At 52.7% G+C, this 17,016-nt stretch overlaps 1 protein-coding gene across 1 annotated transcript; it reads left to right on the top strand.

Annotated features, from left to right (window-relative positions):
* Positions 1-4,701: 4,701 nt before the first annotated feature.
* LOC308530706 (leukocyte immunoglobulin-like receptor subfamily A member 6) lies at positions 4,702-13,660 on the top strand (the record flags this gene model as incomplete). Its single annotated transcript, XM_081107394.1, has 12 exons — positions 4,702-4,735; positions 4,863-4,898; positions 5,062-5,346; positions 5,494-5,796; positions 6,008-6,304; positions 6,571-6,873; positions 7,043-7,049; positions 8,375-8,679; positions 8,832-9,143; positions 9,362-9,643; positions 9,947-10,246; positions 12,627-13,660. The coding sequence occupies 12 exons, from the start codon at positions 4,702-4,704 to the stop codon at positions 12,746-12,748; spliced, it is 2,586 nt and encodes an 861-aa protein (XP_080963520.1). The 3' UTR covers positions 12,749-13,660.
* Between the last annotated feature and the right edge of the window lie 3,356 nt (positions 13,661-17,016).

The following is a 17,016-nucleotide window of genomic DNA, read 5'->3' as shown; positions in this document are numbered from 1 at the left end:
CATCAGGCCCCACTCCATTCCCAGGAGGCAGCATGTCAGAAGCAGTTCTTGCTCAGACTCCAGGCTGCTCAGGCCTTCTGTGCGCATTCAGTTGGCTGTTGCTCTGCTGCCTGTACTGAGGCTGCAATAATCTCTAGCTGCTAGCACAATCTCTGGAGTCTAGCACCATTTAAAAGGATGCTGTGTGGGCTGCTGCACCAATTTCTTTTTTAAAAAACTGTATCTTTATTGTTGAAAGTATTAGAGTTGTCCCCATTTTTTCCCCACTGACCCCTTCCACCCCACAACTGCCCTTCTCAGGCCTTTACCACACTATTGTCTGTGTCCATGGGCTGTGCCTATGTGCACATAACTTCTCCAGTTAATCTCTCCCCACTCATCCACTCACCCAGCTTTCCCTCTGAGATTCGTCCGTCTGTTTTATGCGCCTATGTTTCTGAATCTCTTTTATTCATCAGTTTATTTTGTTCATTAGGTTCTATATATGAGTGCGATCATGTGATACTTATCTTTCTCTAACTGGCTTGTTTGCCTCGAAGTCCCTCCATGCTGTCTCTATATACTCCAGGTCCCTCCATGCTGTCTCAAAGGGTAAGAGATCTTTCTATTTTACACATGCATAGTAATCCATGGTGTCAATGTACCACAGCTATTTTTTATCCATTCATCTACTGAAGGGCACTTGGGCTGTTTCCAGATCTTAGAAAATTGTGCTGCTATCAACAAACGGGTATATATGTCCTTTCAGATTAGTGTTTAGAGTTCCTTAGGATATATTCCTAGAAGTGGCATCACTGGGTCAAATGGAAGTTACACCTTTAATTTTTTGAGGAAACTCCATACTGTTTTCCGCAGTGGCTGCACCAGTCTGCATTCCCAGGCATGTACTAGCAGGCATGTACTAAGACTCCCTCTTCTTCACATCCTTGCCATCACTTTTCCATTGTTGACTGGTTGATGCTTCCCTTCTGACAGGTAAGATGATAGCTCATTGTCATTTGAATTGGCATCTCTCTGCAGATCAGTGACTGCACCAATTTCATTGATTACAAGGGGTTGTCCAGCTCTTTCCTTTCCATCTGATTCATTTGCATTGAACTGATTTCCTGCTGTGAACCCTGCAGGTGCCCCTGAGGAGGTCCCAGCTGGCCCTTCCCTGTGTCCACACTCTCCCCCAATCCTGCTGTTCCTGTTGTAGGCCACACCCCACTTCCCTATAACATGGCCAGCTCTTCCTCAGAAGTGGAGATCTGCGACTCTTGACTAGTCCCTTCAGCTTCCAGGGATGTGACCAGCTGTGCCTCCTTGGTGTATTTGGCTGACTTTCCTGAGTTGCTCCTGCAACTGGGCCTCCTGCTCATCCAGACCATTAAGGAGACCCTGTGCTTGCTGTTTCTGGGCCTTTAGTCTTTGCAGATCAGCATTTGGCTTTGAGGTTCATCATCAAGACCCTGAACCTCAGCGTTCTCTTTTGAAGAGTATATCTCTCGCCCACCTGGAGGGGCCCCAGTTGGTTGAGCATTAGCCTGTGCACCAAAAGGTTGCTGGTATAACTCCAAGTCAGGACACACATCTGGGTTGAGGGTTCAGTCTATTGTTGGGGCACCTGCAGAAGGGAACTGGTCCATGTTTCTCTGTCTCTCTCTCTCCTCCATCTCTCTAAGCATGTCCTCAGGTGACAATTTTTTAAAATAGAGCACCTACTTTCTCCTTAAGGTCCTCTTGCACATAAGGTCCCTCTTTAGGTCAATAGTGTTGTTGTTAAACGCATCTAGCTCCTTAATAGCAGTGAAATCTGTAGCAGGACTGGATCCTATGATGCTCTTTGGTAAATCGGCCCTGTCTGGTGGTGGGAGAATCTCAGGAACAAAAATGTGAGGAGGATCAATGCCCTTTTAACTTCTGATTGACTGAGTGAAAAGCCAAGGCAAACATACCCTTTGAAAGCTTCCCACAGGGTCACATGACACCCAAAGGTAGGCTAGTCAGGTAGAAGCTAACCCCGTCTCCAGGAAGATCTCACAATTCAGACACAAACTCATCCATGTCTTCATCCGTTTCCAGGAAGATGCCATCCTCTCTAATTTTTTCTGCAGGGGATCCAACCCAGGTTTTCCTCTTAGCAGGTGGCACAAGGCTGGAGGCCAGGACATGGGCACAGGTGCTTGCTCCAATGTGCCCTTTACCAAGCACACGAGACCTGCAGACTCATCTCCATGAGCATTGCACCAGGGCCAACACCACTCAGCTCCCAAACACTTCCACGGTCAGCCACAGGCAGCTTCGAAGTGAGCAACACTGGTTTCCCCTTAGCACAGACAGAAATCCATACATGGGGCTCAAAACGATAAAAAATGGCAGCATGTCTGGCCTTGTCTTCAGATTTTACAGCCCATAGGACCCCGTTAAAGATGTCCCACTGTACAGCAAAGCCCTATGGGTGTAGTGAAGTCTGGGTGGAGGAACAGCCTGGTTCAAGTTCCTCAGAGACAGTTGCAATGCATTCTGGGTACATACACAAGACACACAACAATGAACAATTCCCGTTTGCTCAGGACAACTTTGCCTTCTGGGTCAGCGAAATCCCAAACCTTTCCCAGTGTCAGATCTGGGAGCCGGATATATTCAGAAAAGCAGCAGCACCAGCAGCCAGTACCCTCAGGGATGGGCCACACTGCCCTGTCTGTAGCATTTTCCACATGAAGGGGTCCCACTTGATGACTGTGTCAGGGAGAGCTGGGCCGGCACAGCCATGGTGCCCCCATCCTGCAGGGGAGGGGAAGGATGGACAGGCAGGCAGAGGTGGGGTGGAGAAAGGGGCAGGATCATGAAAGGCAAACCCTTGCCTCCTCTCACCCCCTGGGATTTCCCTTTCCTGTCCATTCCTGTTGGACGGTCCCCTCCCACACACCTGCTTCTCTACAGAGAGTCCCTCCCAGGCCTGTCCTGATGTTCAGGTTGCAAAGAGGTGGGTAGTGGGATCTGCCCTGCCCTGTGGCACCCTCTTTCCCTAAGTTGGCATCTGACTGAGATGTGCCCAGCAGAGCCCACGCCAAAGGTGAGTCTCACTCACACCTGGACAGACGCCCACGCCCGGCTAGAATGGATTGAATCCGTTTCAATCACACACACAGAGGACATGGCTCCGTCCTGACCATGGGCTGGGTCTGTGGGAAGAAGGACCCCAGTGCCCATATACAAAGCATGTGGAGGGGCAACCCTGCTCCAACTTTCACCCTGAGTCCATTCCCCTCCCTGTGTGTGGCCACCTTAGGTCCCTCTCTTGTCCACACGAAGGTGGGAAGCTCCACATTGATGACTTCTGGTTGCACCCAGGCACCAGTAACTAACTACTCAACTTTGGCCCCCATCATCTATTCTGCTTCCCTCTTCATCTGGGGAACTTGCAGTTCCCTTTTGGGCACTGAGGGTGGCCACATGTTTCAGAAACAGTGTGCATAGCCTTTCTCAGCATCAGGAGCAGATGGGGATTTGTACGTGGGTAAAGCAATCATCCAATTCTTGCAGAGTTCTGAACAACACCGCTCATGGCTCACCTCACAGGCTTAGTCAGATGTGGAAGCAAACTAGGATGGCTTCCTCCAGGTCCCCGCGGCACCGACCCCACAACGACTGTAAGGAGTTGGGTTCTTGACAATGTGCTTCATGAAAGGAAACTGAGACTCAAGATGTTGTACATTGAGGGTGAAGGTCACACACCTAATGGACAATGGAGGACGATTTAAATAAGAATCAGCCCAGCTGGCATGGCTCAGGGTTTGCATATCGTTCTTTGAACCAGGAGGTTGAGGTTGGATTCTTCCTGAGGGCACATGCCCGGGTTGCTGGGCTCAGTCCCCCGTGTGCAGCATGCAGGAAGCAGCCAGTCAGTTGTTCTCTCTCATCATGGATGTTTATATCGCTCTCTACCTCTCCCTTTCTCTCTGTAACCAATAAAAATATATATTGAAAATAAAAATAAATAAGAATTCGTTTTGTTCCCCAAATCACAGCAATAACACACTTACTGTCACTGACTGTGAAGACAGGGTCCCCGGATGAGAAGCAGCGATCTTCCTGAGGAACAAGGCACTGAGGGTCGGAGGGACTCAGAGGGGAGTTCCCACCAGCTGGGGAGGATGCTGTTGCAAAAAAGGGGAGGTGACCAGGGGCTGGGATACGAAGAGAAATACACTCTGGGGCCAGAGGAGAAGACCTGTTTCCTTCCCTTATTTCCCTGCATTTCCCTCTGTGCTCATTGTCACAGGGACATCGCCCTGAGCTGCACAGTTGGAGGGTGAGCGTGTCCCTGCTCATCTGAGCTCTGCAGGCCACAGGGACCCACGTCTTCCTGAAGCGTCTCCAGGCCCGGGTGGCACTGTCCATGGTGAGGACCCCAGGGAGGTGCTGATGGATGGGCTGAGGAGGAAGGAGACCCCATGGGGGAGGCTCTGACAGGGAAGGACGTGCCCTGGGTCACCTCACCTGCAAGGGGCCTCTCAAGAGGCTCCGGGTCTATTTCCCGCTTCACCATGGAAATGAGAGCCAGGCTGTGCCCTCCCCTGTAGACTGCTGACATAACAACCCTGTGATGGGGAGGATCCGCCTCCAAGTGACCACCACCCGTGCATCTCTCTGTCCATCCTGCTGGTTCCGTGGCCTCCTCCATCTGCTCATCTGAGGCCACAGGGAGAAGACACTATGACCTCCACCCTCACAGCCCTGCTCTTCCTCGGTGAGATGGGAGGCGGAAGGGGAGAGGGGAGCCCTGGTCTGTCAGGACCCCAGGACTCAGGGGGCTCATGGGGAGGAGGGTGCTGCTCAGGGTTCAGGGCAAATCTCTCACAGGGACTCTCTTCCAGGGCTGAGTGTGGGCCTCAGGACCCCAGTGCAGGCAGGTGAGTCTGTCCCCAAGTGTCCCAGTTCCCGCTCATCCAGGGCCACCCTCCAGGCAGGTTGGGAAGGAGTGCAGATCTGTCTGACCTAATGGGGGGCATCTGGGACTGAGAGTTGGGACCAGGGGTGGGAATGTCCTGTGACCCAGCCTCTGATTCCTTCCAGGAACCCTGTTCAAGCCCACCCTCTGGGCTGAGCCAGGCCCTGTGATCCCCTGGGGTAGCCCCGTGAACATCTCCTGTCAGGGAACCCCAGGGGCTGACGAGTACCGTCTGGAGAAAGAGGGAAGCCCAGCACCATGGAAAACACAGAAGCCACAGGAGCCCGGGGACAGGGCCAAGGTCTTTATCACACACATGACAGAGCATGATGCAGGGAGATATCAGTGTAACTACCTCAGCTCCAAAAACTGGTCAGAGCCCAGTGACCCCCTGGAGCTGGTGGTGACAGGTGAGAGGACACTCAGGGGTCCCAGCCTCTGGCTCTGCCCTCAGGAAGGGGGTCTGCTCTCAGGGTGTCTCCCTCTCACAGCCCAGCCCTGGGGGACATAAGGGGGTGTGTGAGCCCCATTTAACATGCTGCCTCCTCCTCTCCTAGGAGCCTACAGCAAACCCAGCCTCTCAGCCCTGCCCAGCCCTGTCGTGCCCTCAGGAGGGAACGTGACCCTCCAGTGTGACTCAGGGCAGGGATTTGACAGGTTCTTTCTGACTAAGGAAGGAGATCACAGGCTCTCCTGGACCCTGGACTCACAGCCACAGCCCAGTGGGCAGGTCCAGGCCCTGTTCCCTGTGGGCCCCGTGACCCCCATTCACAGGTGGACATTAAGATGCTGCGGCTGCTACAGGAATATATCTCAGGTGTGCTCAACACTTAGTGACTCCCTGGAGCTGCTGGTCCCAGGTGAGTCCCATTATTGTCCCATCCATGGATTGAGGCACCTGGTACATTATTGGCATCTTTGCTGTGAGGGGAGTCCCATGTGAGCGGGTGAGGGGAGCACAGAGGCTTCTAGGCCAGAGACACAGAGAGAGACAGTGAGACCTGGGGGCCGGGACAGGAGAAAGGGGTTATGGGAGGAGCAGCCCCTGTAATTCATGTCTGGTCTCCCCAGGTGAGTCTGGGAAGCCCTCCCTCCTGAGCCAGCAGGGCCCCATCGTGGCCTCTGGACAGAGCCTGACCCTTCAGTGTCGCTCTGATGTCGGCTATGACAGATTCTCTCTGCACAAGGAGGGGGGACGGGACCTCCCCCAGAGCCTTGTCCTGCAGCCCCAGGCTGGGCTCTCTCAGGCCCACTTCCCCCTGGATATTACCAATGGCTCCCACGGGGGCAGGTACAGATGCTACGGTGGATACAACGTCTCCTCTGAGTGGTCGGCCCCCAGTGACCCCCTGGACATCCTGGTGGCAGGTGAGGAGCCAGTGGGTTCAGTCAGGGACCAGACTCTGCACAGGCCCTGCTGGGGTCTAAGGTGGGGAGACCAGAATGAAAGTGCAGGGCCCCAGGGAGGGAGAGAGACAAGACAGACGGGGGGAGGGGGGTGTGGGGGGGAGATGGAGAAACACAGAGAGACAGAGACAGACAGAGGGGAGGGTCCTCAGAGAGAGGCCTGGTGACTCTCAGGGCAGAACAAGGTGGGCAGGCAGCCCTCACCCTCCCTCCCTCTCTCTCTCTAGGACACTTGCCTGACAGACCCTCCCTCTCGGTGCAGCCAGGCCCCAGGGTGGCCTCAGGAGTGAACATGACCCTGCTGTGTCAGTCCCAGAGCCCGAGGGACACGTTCCTTCTGTCCAAGGAGGGGGCAGCCGATCCCCCCCTGCATCTGAGATCAGAGCACCGAGCTGGGAAATACCAGGCGAAGTTCTCCATGAGTCCTGTGACCTCAGCCCACGGGGGCACCTACAGGTGCTACAGCTCAAACAGCTCCTCCCCCTTCCTGCTGTCACTCCCCAGTGAGCCCCTGGAGCTCCTGGTCTCAGGTGAGGGCCCCTGACCCTGTGTGCTGAGCTGTCAGCTCAGGGTCCTGTCCCCAGAACAATCATGGGCTGAAAGGGAGGGGGGTTCTCTAGGGATGGTCACCCAGAGGAGATCTGCCCCTCAGAGACCCCCTATCCCCTCCCCACCCCTCCCCCTCACCTGGTCCGGAAGGTGCCAGGTGGGTGGTGGGAGGGACTTAGTGAGGACTCTGCCTGAGGGGAGCTTAAGGGTCAGCCCCAGACTCTCCCCCTCTTCTTGTCCTCCCCCTGGGATCCAGCCCCCCTCCCACAGGATCCTCTTTGCTCAGAGGGAGACAGCTCCCCTGAGCAGTTCTGAGTCTAAGGACCTAATCCCACCCATGCACTGAGGGCAGCTGTGTCCTAAGGCTGCTAGGAGGTGGGACAGATTTCAGGGAACCACAGGCCCCAGGGTTCTGGGAATCAGCCTCCCCAACCCAGGGAGTCCGGCCCACAGAAGGGAAATGGGGTCTCTGTGGGGAGGTGGTGGGTGCCTCCATGGGGACAGGGCTGAGCCTTGTGGGAGTTCAGGCCTCTCTGAAGTCCCTCACTTGGGCACGCCCTTCCCCTCCCTGGGCTTCCGTGTCTGCACGTGTTAACAATGTGAATCAGGGCGCAAATCTTACATTTTCTGTCAGTTCTGGCCCTGACCTCTTGGGAGAGGGGCCTCACAGGGAAGACCCCCAGAAGCCTGTCCCCTCTGTCTCAGTGACGGTGACACTGTACAGGGAGGGACAGGCAGGAAAAGGGTCCGGTCTCCCAATCCTACCCCTCAGCTCAGGCTCAGCTAAGAGGGGGGAACAGGGTGGATCAGCCCTGGCTCAGCTCCTGGCTCTGCTGCTCCTGCTGTGGGGCTGGGCGGTCCCTTCTCTCCTCTGAGTGTCGGGTTCCTGTCTGCTCATCCCTGGTCCCATCCTGCTCACAGGCTGCTGGGAGATGAGGTGACAGAAGGGCCTCACAGAGCTCAGGAAGGCAGAGCCCCCAGCCCAGCCTGACCTTCCCAAGGGGGCATCAGGGCCCTGTGGGTGGGGATGGATGAGGGAGAGACTCAGAGTCCAGCCCTCACCTTGCCCCTCCTGTCCCTGCTGTGCTGCGTGTGGGTAATGAGGAAGGACCCTCAGCTCTAGATGAGACGTGGACAGGCCCCTGCAGAGGAGGAGCCCAGACAACAAAGCTGGTTTCCTGGGGGGGGAGGGGGAAGGAGTGTGAGGGCAGCACAGGGAACCCACAGTCCTCATCCAGGAGGTTCATTCCAGTCCCAGCCCTGCCCCACCCAGGCTGGGTAACCTGGGGCACGTGATTAACCTCTCTGAGCCTCAGTGAAGTGGTTGGTGGGGTCAGCAATCCCTGGTGCATGACTGCTGTGAGGTGAGAGGAGGTGAGTGACTGACCCCAGCCTGTGCCTCACACACAGTAGGTGCTCATTCAATGGTATCTTTGGCTCATTCACGTCATGAGGGGGAGAAGGACGCCCCTGACCTTTCAGGTCTGATTCATTTCCAGGAGTCGTCCCCAAACCCTCCATCTGGGCTGACCCAGGCCCCATCGTCACCGACAAGAGCTCTCTGACCATCTGGTGTCAGGGGTCTCTGCAGGCTGCTGCCTACGTTCTATATAAAGAGAGGGGCTCTGAGCCCTGGGAAACCAGGATCCCACAGGACTCCAGCAACAAGGCCAGTTTCCTCATTGAAGCCATGACCCCATCCCACGCAGGCCTGTACCAGTGTGCATATTACACCACTGAGGACATACTGTCTCAGAGAAGTGACCCCCTGCTCCTGGTGGTGACAGGTAAGGGAGACACCGGCTCCCCTCAACACTGTGGGCACCAGGTCACAGGCAGAGGGAGTAAAATGTGGCTCAGGGGACCTCACCCCTCACAGAACACACCTGGGGCGTGATGGTGACGGTCCCTTTAACACAGACCTTTTCTCCTCCCTCAGGAGCGGGCGATGCACCCTCCCTCTCAGCCCAGCCAAGCCCTGTGGTGGCCTCAGGAGGGAACGTGTCCCTCTCCTGTAGCTCTAACCTCACATCAGGCCCTTTCCATCTGCTGAAGGAGGGAGGGGCTGACCCGCCCCGACACATGGAAGCAGAATGGAGGATGCATGCTGAAAGGTGGCAGGCCCAGGCCATCTTCTCTCTGGGCCCCGTGAGCCCCTCCCATGGTGGGACCTACAGATGCTATAGTTCTTCCAGCTCCTACCGCAACGTGTGGTCACAGCCCAGTGCCCCTCTGCACATCCAGGTCACAGGTGAGGGACAGACCCGGCTGCAAACGCATCTGTTTCCTGGGTCTAAATCGACTGTGCTGTGTGTCCATTGGAGCCCTGGGCTCATGGGGTCAGTCACTCTGGCCTCTTAGGGACAGACCCACAGGCGGGAGGCTCAGGGAGGGACATGTGAGACCTCTCACTGCAGCCCAGTGGGCGATGTGGGGTGTCCCCTGGCTGCCACTGTCCCCTCCTCCCAGGTGTGCACAGGGAGCCCGCCCTCTCAGCCCAGCCAGGCTCGCTGGTGCTGCCTGGACACAGCCTGACCCTCCGGTGCCACGCGGAGGCCGGCTTTGACACATTCGCTCTGACCAAGGACGAGGGGCTCACACACCCCCAGCGCCTCGATGGGCAGCACAGCCCCCACTTCCCCCTGGGCCCCGTGAACCACACCCACGGGGGCCGGTACAGATGCTACAGTGGACACAGCCTCTCCTCTGTGTGGTCAGCCCCCAGCGCCCCCCTGGACATCCTGGTGGCAGGTGAGGAGCCAGCCCTGCCCCAGTCCTGAGGGTCTGCTCAGGGCTCTGGGCCCAGGGTCACCTGGGGGTGATGGGGTCCAGGAGAGGGGCCTGGAGCAGAGGCTGAGCTGGGCAGAGGCCTAGGGGAGGGAGTGAGAAAGGGGGTGAGGGCCATGGAGATATAAAACACCCCCCAGGGGGACTGAGAGGAGCTGAGAGGGGTCACAGACAGAGTCTCTGGAGAAGGACAAGGTCCCTCAGCTCAGGGTCAAGAGCGTGAGGGCAGGGGTGGCTCTCTACACATCACAACCTTCCTCTCCCCAGGAATGTACACGGAACCTTCCCTCTCAGCCCAGCCGGGACCCTCAGTGCCCAGGGGAGTGAACGTGACCCTGCAGTGTGGCTCTGAGATCTGGTTTGACACCTTCCACCTGCACAGGGAGGGGTCACTGGACCCTCCCCAGCACCTCCGTCTGCAGGACACGTCTGCACCCCCTCAGGCCACCTTCACCGTCAGTCCTGTGACCTCAGGCCACCAGGGGACCTACAGGTGCTATGGCTCAAACAGCACCTCCCCCTACCTGCTGTCACAGCCCAGTGACCCCCTGGAGCTGGTGGTCTTAGGTGAGTTGCCCTGACCCCGTCCTTTCTGTGCTCGTTCAGCTCAGGGCCCTGTTCCTAGGAGTGTGGGTGACAGTAATAAACAAGGAGGTGGAGGAGGTTCCACAGAGCAGAGTCCAGCCCATGAGAGAGCAGAGACAGACAGGACCTCCCACTCTTGAACCCCATGTCTGATCCTCTGCAGAGATGAAGGGTAGGGAGAGCGCGTGAGATTGTGTGAATGAGCAGGAATGTGATTAGAATGAGCAGATAACACACACACCCCCACCACTCATCTCCTAACGTCTTCATCTCAGAATCTGGGCGCCTGGGTACCAGCCCCCACTGGACACTCCCCTATAGAGAGAATATAGAGAGAAGCATCCTGCCTGTGGGCATCACACTCTATGGCCCCCTGGGCTCACCTGGAGGCCTCCCGGCCTTCAGTGCTCACCTGCGAACAAGGAGGGACCCTGCAGGCCTCATGGAGACTCCTGCACAGACGCTGTGCATTCACCTCTGCTCAGCGTCTCTGTGCACACGGGTCTATTATGGCTCTTTTTGGAGAACCTTCAGGCAATACTTCAGTCTATAAGCTCACAATTTAACTCACATTATATGGAGTCCAGATTGAAATATAAACATTCTATTCCTGTTTTCATTGGGAGTAGATTAAATGCAGACATTTGTTATGGAGAACAAATTATTATTTATACAAGGTCTTCTTTACACACACATTTTCAAGTGAGCTTTATGAATGAACTGTAGAAGCACGTGATAACAATTTGTAAATTGAGTAAATGTACAGCCACTTACTAGAGAATTGCACCTCTAACATAGCAATTTGTGAGTAACCGGTGTGATTCCTGTAGATTTTCTAAAAGACAGTAAGTGCACATAGGAAAGCTCTTGGTTTGGACATACTTATATCAGGACCTGATAGCCTCCGGTGGACTGTTTCTCAGTTGGTTCCTCTGATATAAAATTATAATCCCCAGCAGTCAAAGGAAATGTCATTCTTTATTCCCGATGGCATACCTATTTTTCTCACTCATGTCCCATAGGATGGACTGACGGACCAAAATGGGCCACAGCTTCCCCTCGGGATAACAGCTTCATTCACACCCAAAGTTATATCAAGGCAAATACATTTATAAATTTGCATTTTATATTGACAGCATCTTTGGTCAATTTGTTCCAATCCATTCTTCCATTTCATTAGGTTGTATTAGGAATGTTCTCTTTGCCTGACAGATGCACATACCCCCATAATTATCTTTTCTCTGATTTTTAACCACATGACACACATTCAAAGGCTTCTTCGTGTCACCCATTTGTATATTAACCCAACTGAGTGACGGTGATCATCCATGTGCATTTTCTGAATTGTGGAGCTGACATTTAAAGTTATTGCATGGATCACTGTAACAAGGAGAGGTCATAATTTTTTTATATCTCGGGTTTTATAGCAAAATAGGGTCACAGATTGACATAATTTCCTACTTTGGGTGCTCACTCAATAATGAAATTAGTGGATTTTCTCTGTAACTTAAAATGTGAGCCAGAAGTGTGGATGTCTTTGGTTATGACCTTTGTTGTACGTTGAAAATAAGGAAATGCTCACCTCACTAGCATCCATATGCCCACATTTTTATTTCATAAATATATGCACCACTGTAGGTATTCATTTGTATAATTGTATAACAAATGAGCTAGGCCCTAGCTGGTTTGGCTCAGTGGACAGAGCGTCGGCGTATGGACTGAAGGATCCCAGGTGTGATTTTGGCCAAGGGCACATGCCCGGGTTGCAGGCTCAGTCCCCAGTAGAGGGTGTGCAGGAGGCAGCCAATCAATGATTCTCTCTCATCATTGATGTTTCTATTTATCCCTCCCTCTCCCCTCCTCTCTGAAATCAATAAACACATATTTAATAAATAAATGAGTTAATAGAAGAATCAATTAAAGAACAATTTCAGGTGACGATGAAAATTCGAACTCCAGAGAGGAGGGGCTTGGGCGGGGTGGATGAAGGAGACCCATTCTCCTGAGATTCAGGACCCCTGACATGACACCCTCCTGCATGGACCCTGAGTCCCCAGCTTTTAAGAACTGGAGATCTCTCAGCTGTAGGGGAATAAGCTCATGGGGTCTTGAGTCTCAGGTTGAACCACAGAACACACAAATCTCAGTTATTTCTGAATTGTGATCATATCTTCTCTCACCCTCAGTTCTTGGGGACAGCTCTTACAAGGTGACTCAGAGCAGGTGCTGAGTTCAGACATCAGTGGGATGCTGATGTGAAAGCGAGGTGGGAGCCCAGGGAAGATACCAGAATCCCGGAGGTTGGGGTCTGCCCTGACCTCTGAGACTGCTTTACCCACAATTCTTATTTTCCCATCACAAGACTACACAGTGGAGAATCTCATCCGGATGGGCGTGGCTGGCTTGGTCCTGGTGGTGCTCGGGGTGCTGCTAATTCAGGCTCGAAAGGACACCAGAAGGGCCCTCCATGCAGCCAGGATGTGAACACAGCGGGAACAATGCACCGTTCAGAGTGGGGGAGCCTTGGAGCCCATCTGATGACCCCGGGAGCTGCTGAAAGAGAATGTGGATCATAGTTGGGGAAACTGTCTGCTGAGAACATCCGGGGGAGAAGACGTGGAAGGCGAGGTTTGGGTGCAGGAGAACGTGAGCCCTGTCCCTGTAGAGGATGCCTCCTCCATCCACCTGGGGTTCTCTCCCTCCCTCCCTGACCTCGCTCACTCTCCTCCACTGCCCTTCTGTTCTCACCTGTGACATAAGGGTCCATCCCACATGGCTGGTTTGGATTCACTTCTATACACCCCTTCATGCTGGGCCACATCCATCCCAACAAAATGTGGTATCTTCATAACCTGGGATTGTTTTTGTTATTTTTTTACTTTTTTAACTATGTTTTAATTGATTTTAGGGAGATAGATGAAGAGAGAAGTTTAGAGAGATAGAAACATTGAGGAGAGAAAAACATCAATTGCCTCCTGCATGCCCCATTTTGGGGATGAAGCCCACAACCCAGGCATCTTCCCAGACCGGGATTCAAATAAGTGACCTCCTGACTCATAGGTCGATGTTCAACCACTGAGCCACACTGGCTGGGCTGTGGGATTATTTTTAAACCAAGAAGAACAAAGTAAAAAAAATAAAAAGTTCTGATACCTGCTCCACAAGGTCCAGCCCATTGCACAATTCCACCCCTCCTACCATCTCCATACGGCTTCTTGTTTGTATCCTTACCTGGGACCTTCTGTTCACCTAGATCCCAGGTGGTTCTGAATGCTGGTTGCCCTGTAGTTTAGTTGTGATTTCACTATGGTCATGGGAGGATTTCAGTACTTCCTTTACTTCCTCTGCTATCTTCAGCAGAAGTCCTAATATTTTGATAATAAATAAGTAATTTAGAATTGTTGGCATTATTTTATTTAAGTAATACATAAGGTTCTTTTTAAGTCGCTTCTTAAAAATTTTCCAGACACGTTTTAAATTGATTCGGATTTCTTTGTTTTATGCACTTACATCAATCAGTTTTGAGGTCACAAATGCATTTCCAATAGGAATAGTTACCACCATTGTTAATGTTGGTAAACGGGTCTGTGGGCCAATCACTAGCTGCAACTACAACCTTCCACCTGGAGCGATAGGGTCACTGTGCCTCAGGGTTTCTACCAAAGGGCTACTGCTGATGCCGGCTGCACTGAAAGGCTCAACACCAGACGTGGCCACAGGGTCAGAAGAACATCGCCTGAGAAAGCTGTCTGATGTACATGGATCCGAACCTTTGAAAGGACGACCTCCAAAGAGACCAATTTCCCCAAAAGGATCGGCCTTGAAAGGATCACTGCCAACAACAATATCAAACTGGAAACAATCCATGTCTGTGTCTACACCTGGACCTGCCAGGGACCTGGATGCTACAGTCGCTGGGTCTTCCTTATTGGAGTATCTGTCACTGTAGGATTCAGGACAAGCTTGTTCTTGGCAGCTGCATCGCCATTCCCTTCACAGGAGCCACCGTTCCCACACCTGCCTTCCCCACACTAATGTCTGTGACCCTGAGCTGTGCATATATGCATATAAGTCGCCCGGTTAATTTCTCCTCACCAACCCAGCCCCCTCCTCCTTCCCTGGAAATTCCACAGTCTGTTCCGTGCTTCTATGTCTCTGGATCTGTTTTACTCTTCAGTTTATATTGTTCCTTAGAATCCACATACCAGTGAGATCATGTGAGACTTACCTTTCTCTAACTGGCTCATTTCACTTAGCATAATACTCTCCAGGTCCCTCCATGCTGACTCAAAGGGTAAGAAATCCTTCTTTTCTACAGCTGCATAGTATTCCATGGTGTAAATGTACCAGCTATTTTATCCACTCACCTACTGATGGGCCCGTGGGCTGTTTCCAGATCTTAGCTATTGTAACTTGGGCTTCTATGAACATAGGGGTGTATACATTCTTTCTGATTGCTGTTTCAGGGTTCTTAGGATATATTCCGGGTGTGGGATCACTAGGCCAAATGGCAGTTCCATTTTTAATTATTTTAGAAAACTCCACACCGTTTTCCATAATGGCTTCACCAGTCTGCATTCCCATCATCAGTCCACCAGGGTTCCTTTTCTCCACATCCTCACCAACAATTGTAATTTATTGATTTGTTGGTGATAGCCATTCTGAGAGGTAAGATGATACCTCATAGTTTTTTATTTTCTGTCTCTCTGGTGATCAGTGATTGCACCAATTTCATTGATTACTATGGGTTTCCAGCTCTTTCCTTTCCGTTCCTTATTTTACATCCATTTGCATTGAACTGACTTCCTGCTATGAACCATAGAGGAGCCACTGAGGAGGTCCAAGGTGGCCCTGGCCTGACTCTCCCCGAATCTTGCTGTTCCTTGCTGTAGACGACTCCACTCTTGCCTACATAGGCCAGCTCTTCCTCAGAAGTGGAGATCTGCGACTCTTGCCTAGCCCCTTCAGCTTCCAGGGATGTGACCAGCTGGGCCTCCTCAGCGCATTAGGCTGACTTCCCTGAGTTGCTCCTGGATTAGGGCTTCCTGCTCATCCAGCCCATTAAGGAAACTCTGTCCTTGCTGTGTCTGGGCCTGTACTTTTTGCAGATTAGCATTTGCCCTTTGAAGACCCTGCCCACACTGTTCTCTGTTGAAGAGTACATCTGTCGCCCAGCTTGAGTGGCCCAGTTGGTTGAGCATTAGCCTGTGCACAGAAAGGTTGCTGGTTCAATTCCAGATCAGGACCCACACCTGGGTTGTAGGTTCAATCCTTGGTCAGGGTACATGCAGAAGGCAACTGATCAATGCCTCTCTTTCACATCCATGTTTCTTCTTTTTCACATCCATGTTTCTCTGTCTTCCTCTCTCTAACCATGTCCTCAGGTGATAAATTTTTAAATAGAGTACCTTCTTTCTCCTTAAGGTCCTGTTGCACATTATTCATTTAGGTCAATGGTGTCATTGTTAAGGGCATCTAGCTCCTTAGTAGCAGAGAAATCTGTAGCAGGACTGGATCCTATGATGTTATTTGGTATTGGGCCATGTTTGGTGGTCAGAGCATCTCGGGAGTAAAAATGTGAGGAGGATCAATGCCCTTTATTAACTTCTGATTGTGTGAAAAGCCAAGGCAAACATATCCTTTGAAAGCTTCCCAAGGGTCACATAGCACCCAAGTATAGGCTAGTCAGGTAGAAGCTAACCCTGTCTCCAGAAGATCTCACAAACTTCCAATCCAGACACAAACTCATTCATGTCCGCATCAGTTTCCAGGAAGATGTCATCCTCTTCAGCTTTTCTGCAGGTAATACAGCCCACGTTTTCCTCTTAGCAGGTGGCACAAGGTTGGAGGCCAGGACATGGGCACAGGTGCTTCCTCCAATGTGCCCTTTACTAAGCCCATGGCACCTGCAGACTCATGTCTGTGAGGATTGCACCAGGGCCCACACCACTCAGCTCCCAAAGGCTTCCAAAGGCAGCCACAGGCAGCTTGGAGGTCAGCGACGCTGGTTTCCCTTTTTACAGACAGAAAATCACGTACAGGGCTTAAAACAATCAATAATGGCACCATGTTTGCCCTTGTCTTCAGATTTTACAGCCCATGGGAGCTCCGATGCAGAGGTTCCACTGTCCAGCAATGGACTATGGGTGTCCTGAGATCGGGCTGCCAGAAAGCAAGGATTAAGCTCCTCAGTGACACCTGCAATGCATTCTGGGTACATGCACAAGACACGGAGCAATGAACAATTCCCGTTTGCTCAGGACACCTTTGCCTTCTGGGTCAGCAAAACTGTGAACCTTTCCCAGTGTCAGATCTGGGAGCCTGACATGTTGAGGAAAGCAGCACCAGCAGCAGCCAGTACCCTCAGGGATGGCCCGCACCCCCCTCTCTGTAGCATTTTCCACATGAAGGGGTCTCACTTGATGACTGTGTCAGGGAGAGCTGGGCCAGCAGCCATGGTGCCCCCATCCTGCAGGGGAGGGGGAGGAAGGACAGGCCGGCAGGGGCGCGGCAGAGAGGAAGAGTAGGGTGCATGGGACGCAAGCCCTTCCCTCCTCTCACCCCCTGGGATTTCCCTTTCACCTCCATTCCTATTGGACGCTCCCATCTCACACGCCTGCTTCTCCACAGAGAGTCCCTCCCAGGCCTGTCCTGATGTTCAGGACGCAAAGAGGTAGAGAGTGGGATCTGCCCTGCCCCATGGCGTCCTCTCTCCCTAAGTTAGCATCTGACTGTGATGTGCCCAGCAGGGC

This window comes from Myotis nattereri (genome assembly GCF_964212035.1).
Source record: "Myotis nattereri genome assembly, chromosome: 15".
Taxonomy (NCBI): domain Eukaryota; kingdom Metazoa; phylum Chordata; class Mammalia; order Chiroptera; family Vespertilionidae; genus Myotis; species Myotis nattereri.
Note: the sequence above shows the minus strand (reverse complement) of the source record. Positions and strands in the feature narration are given on the sequence as shown.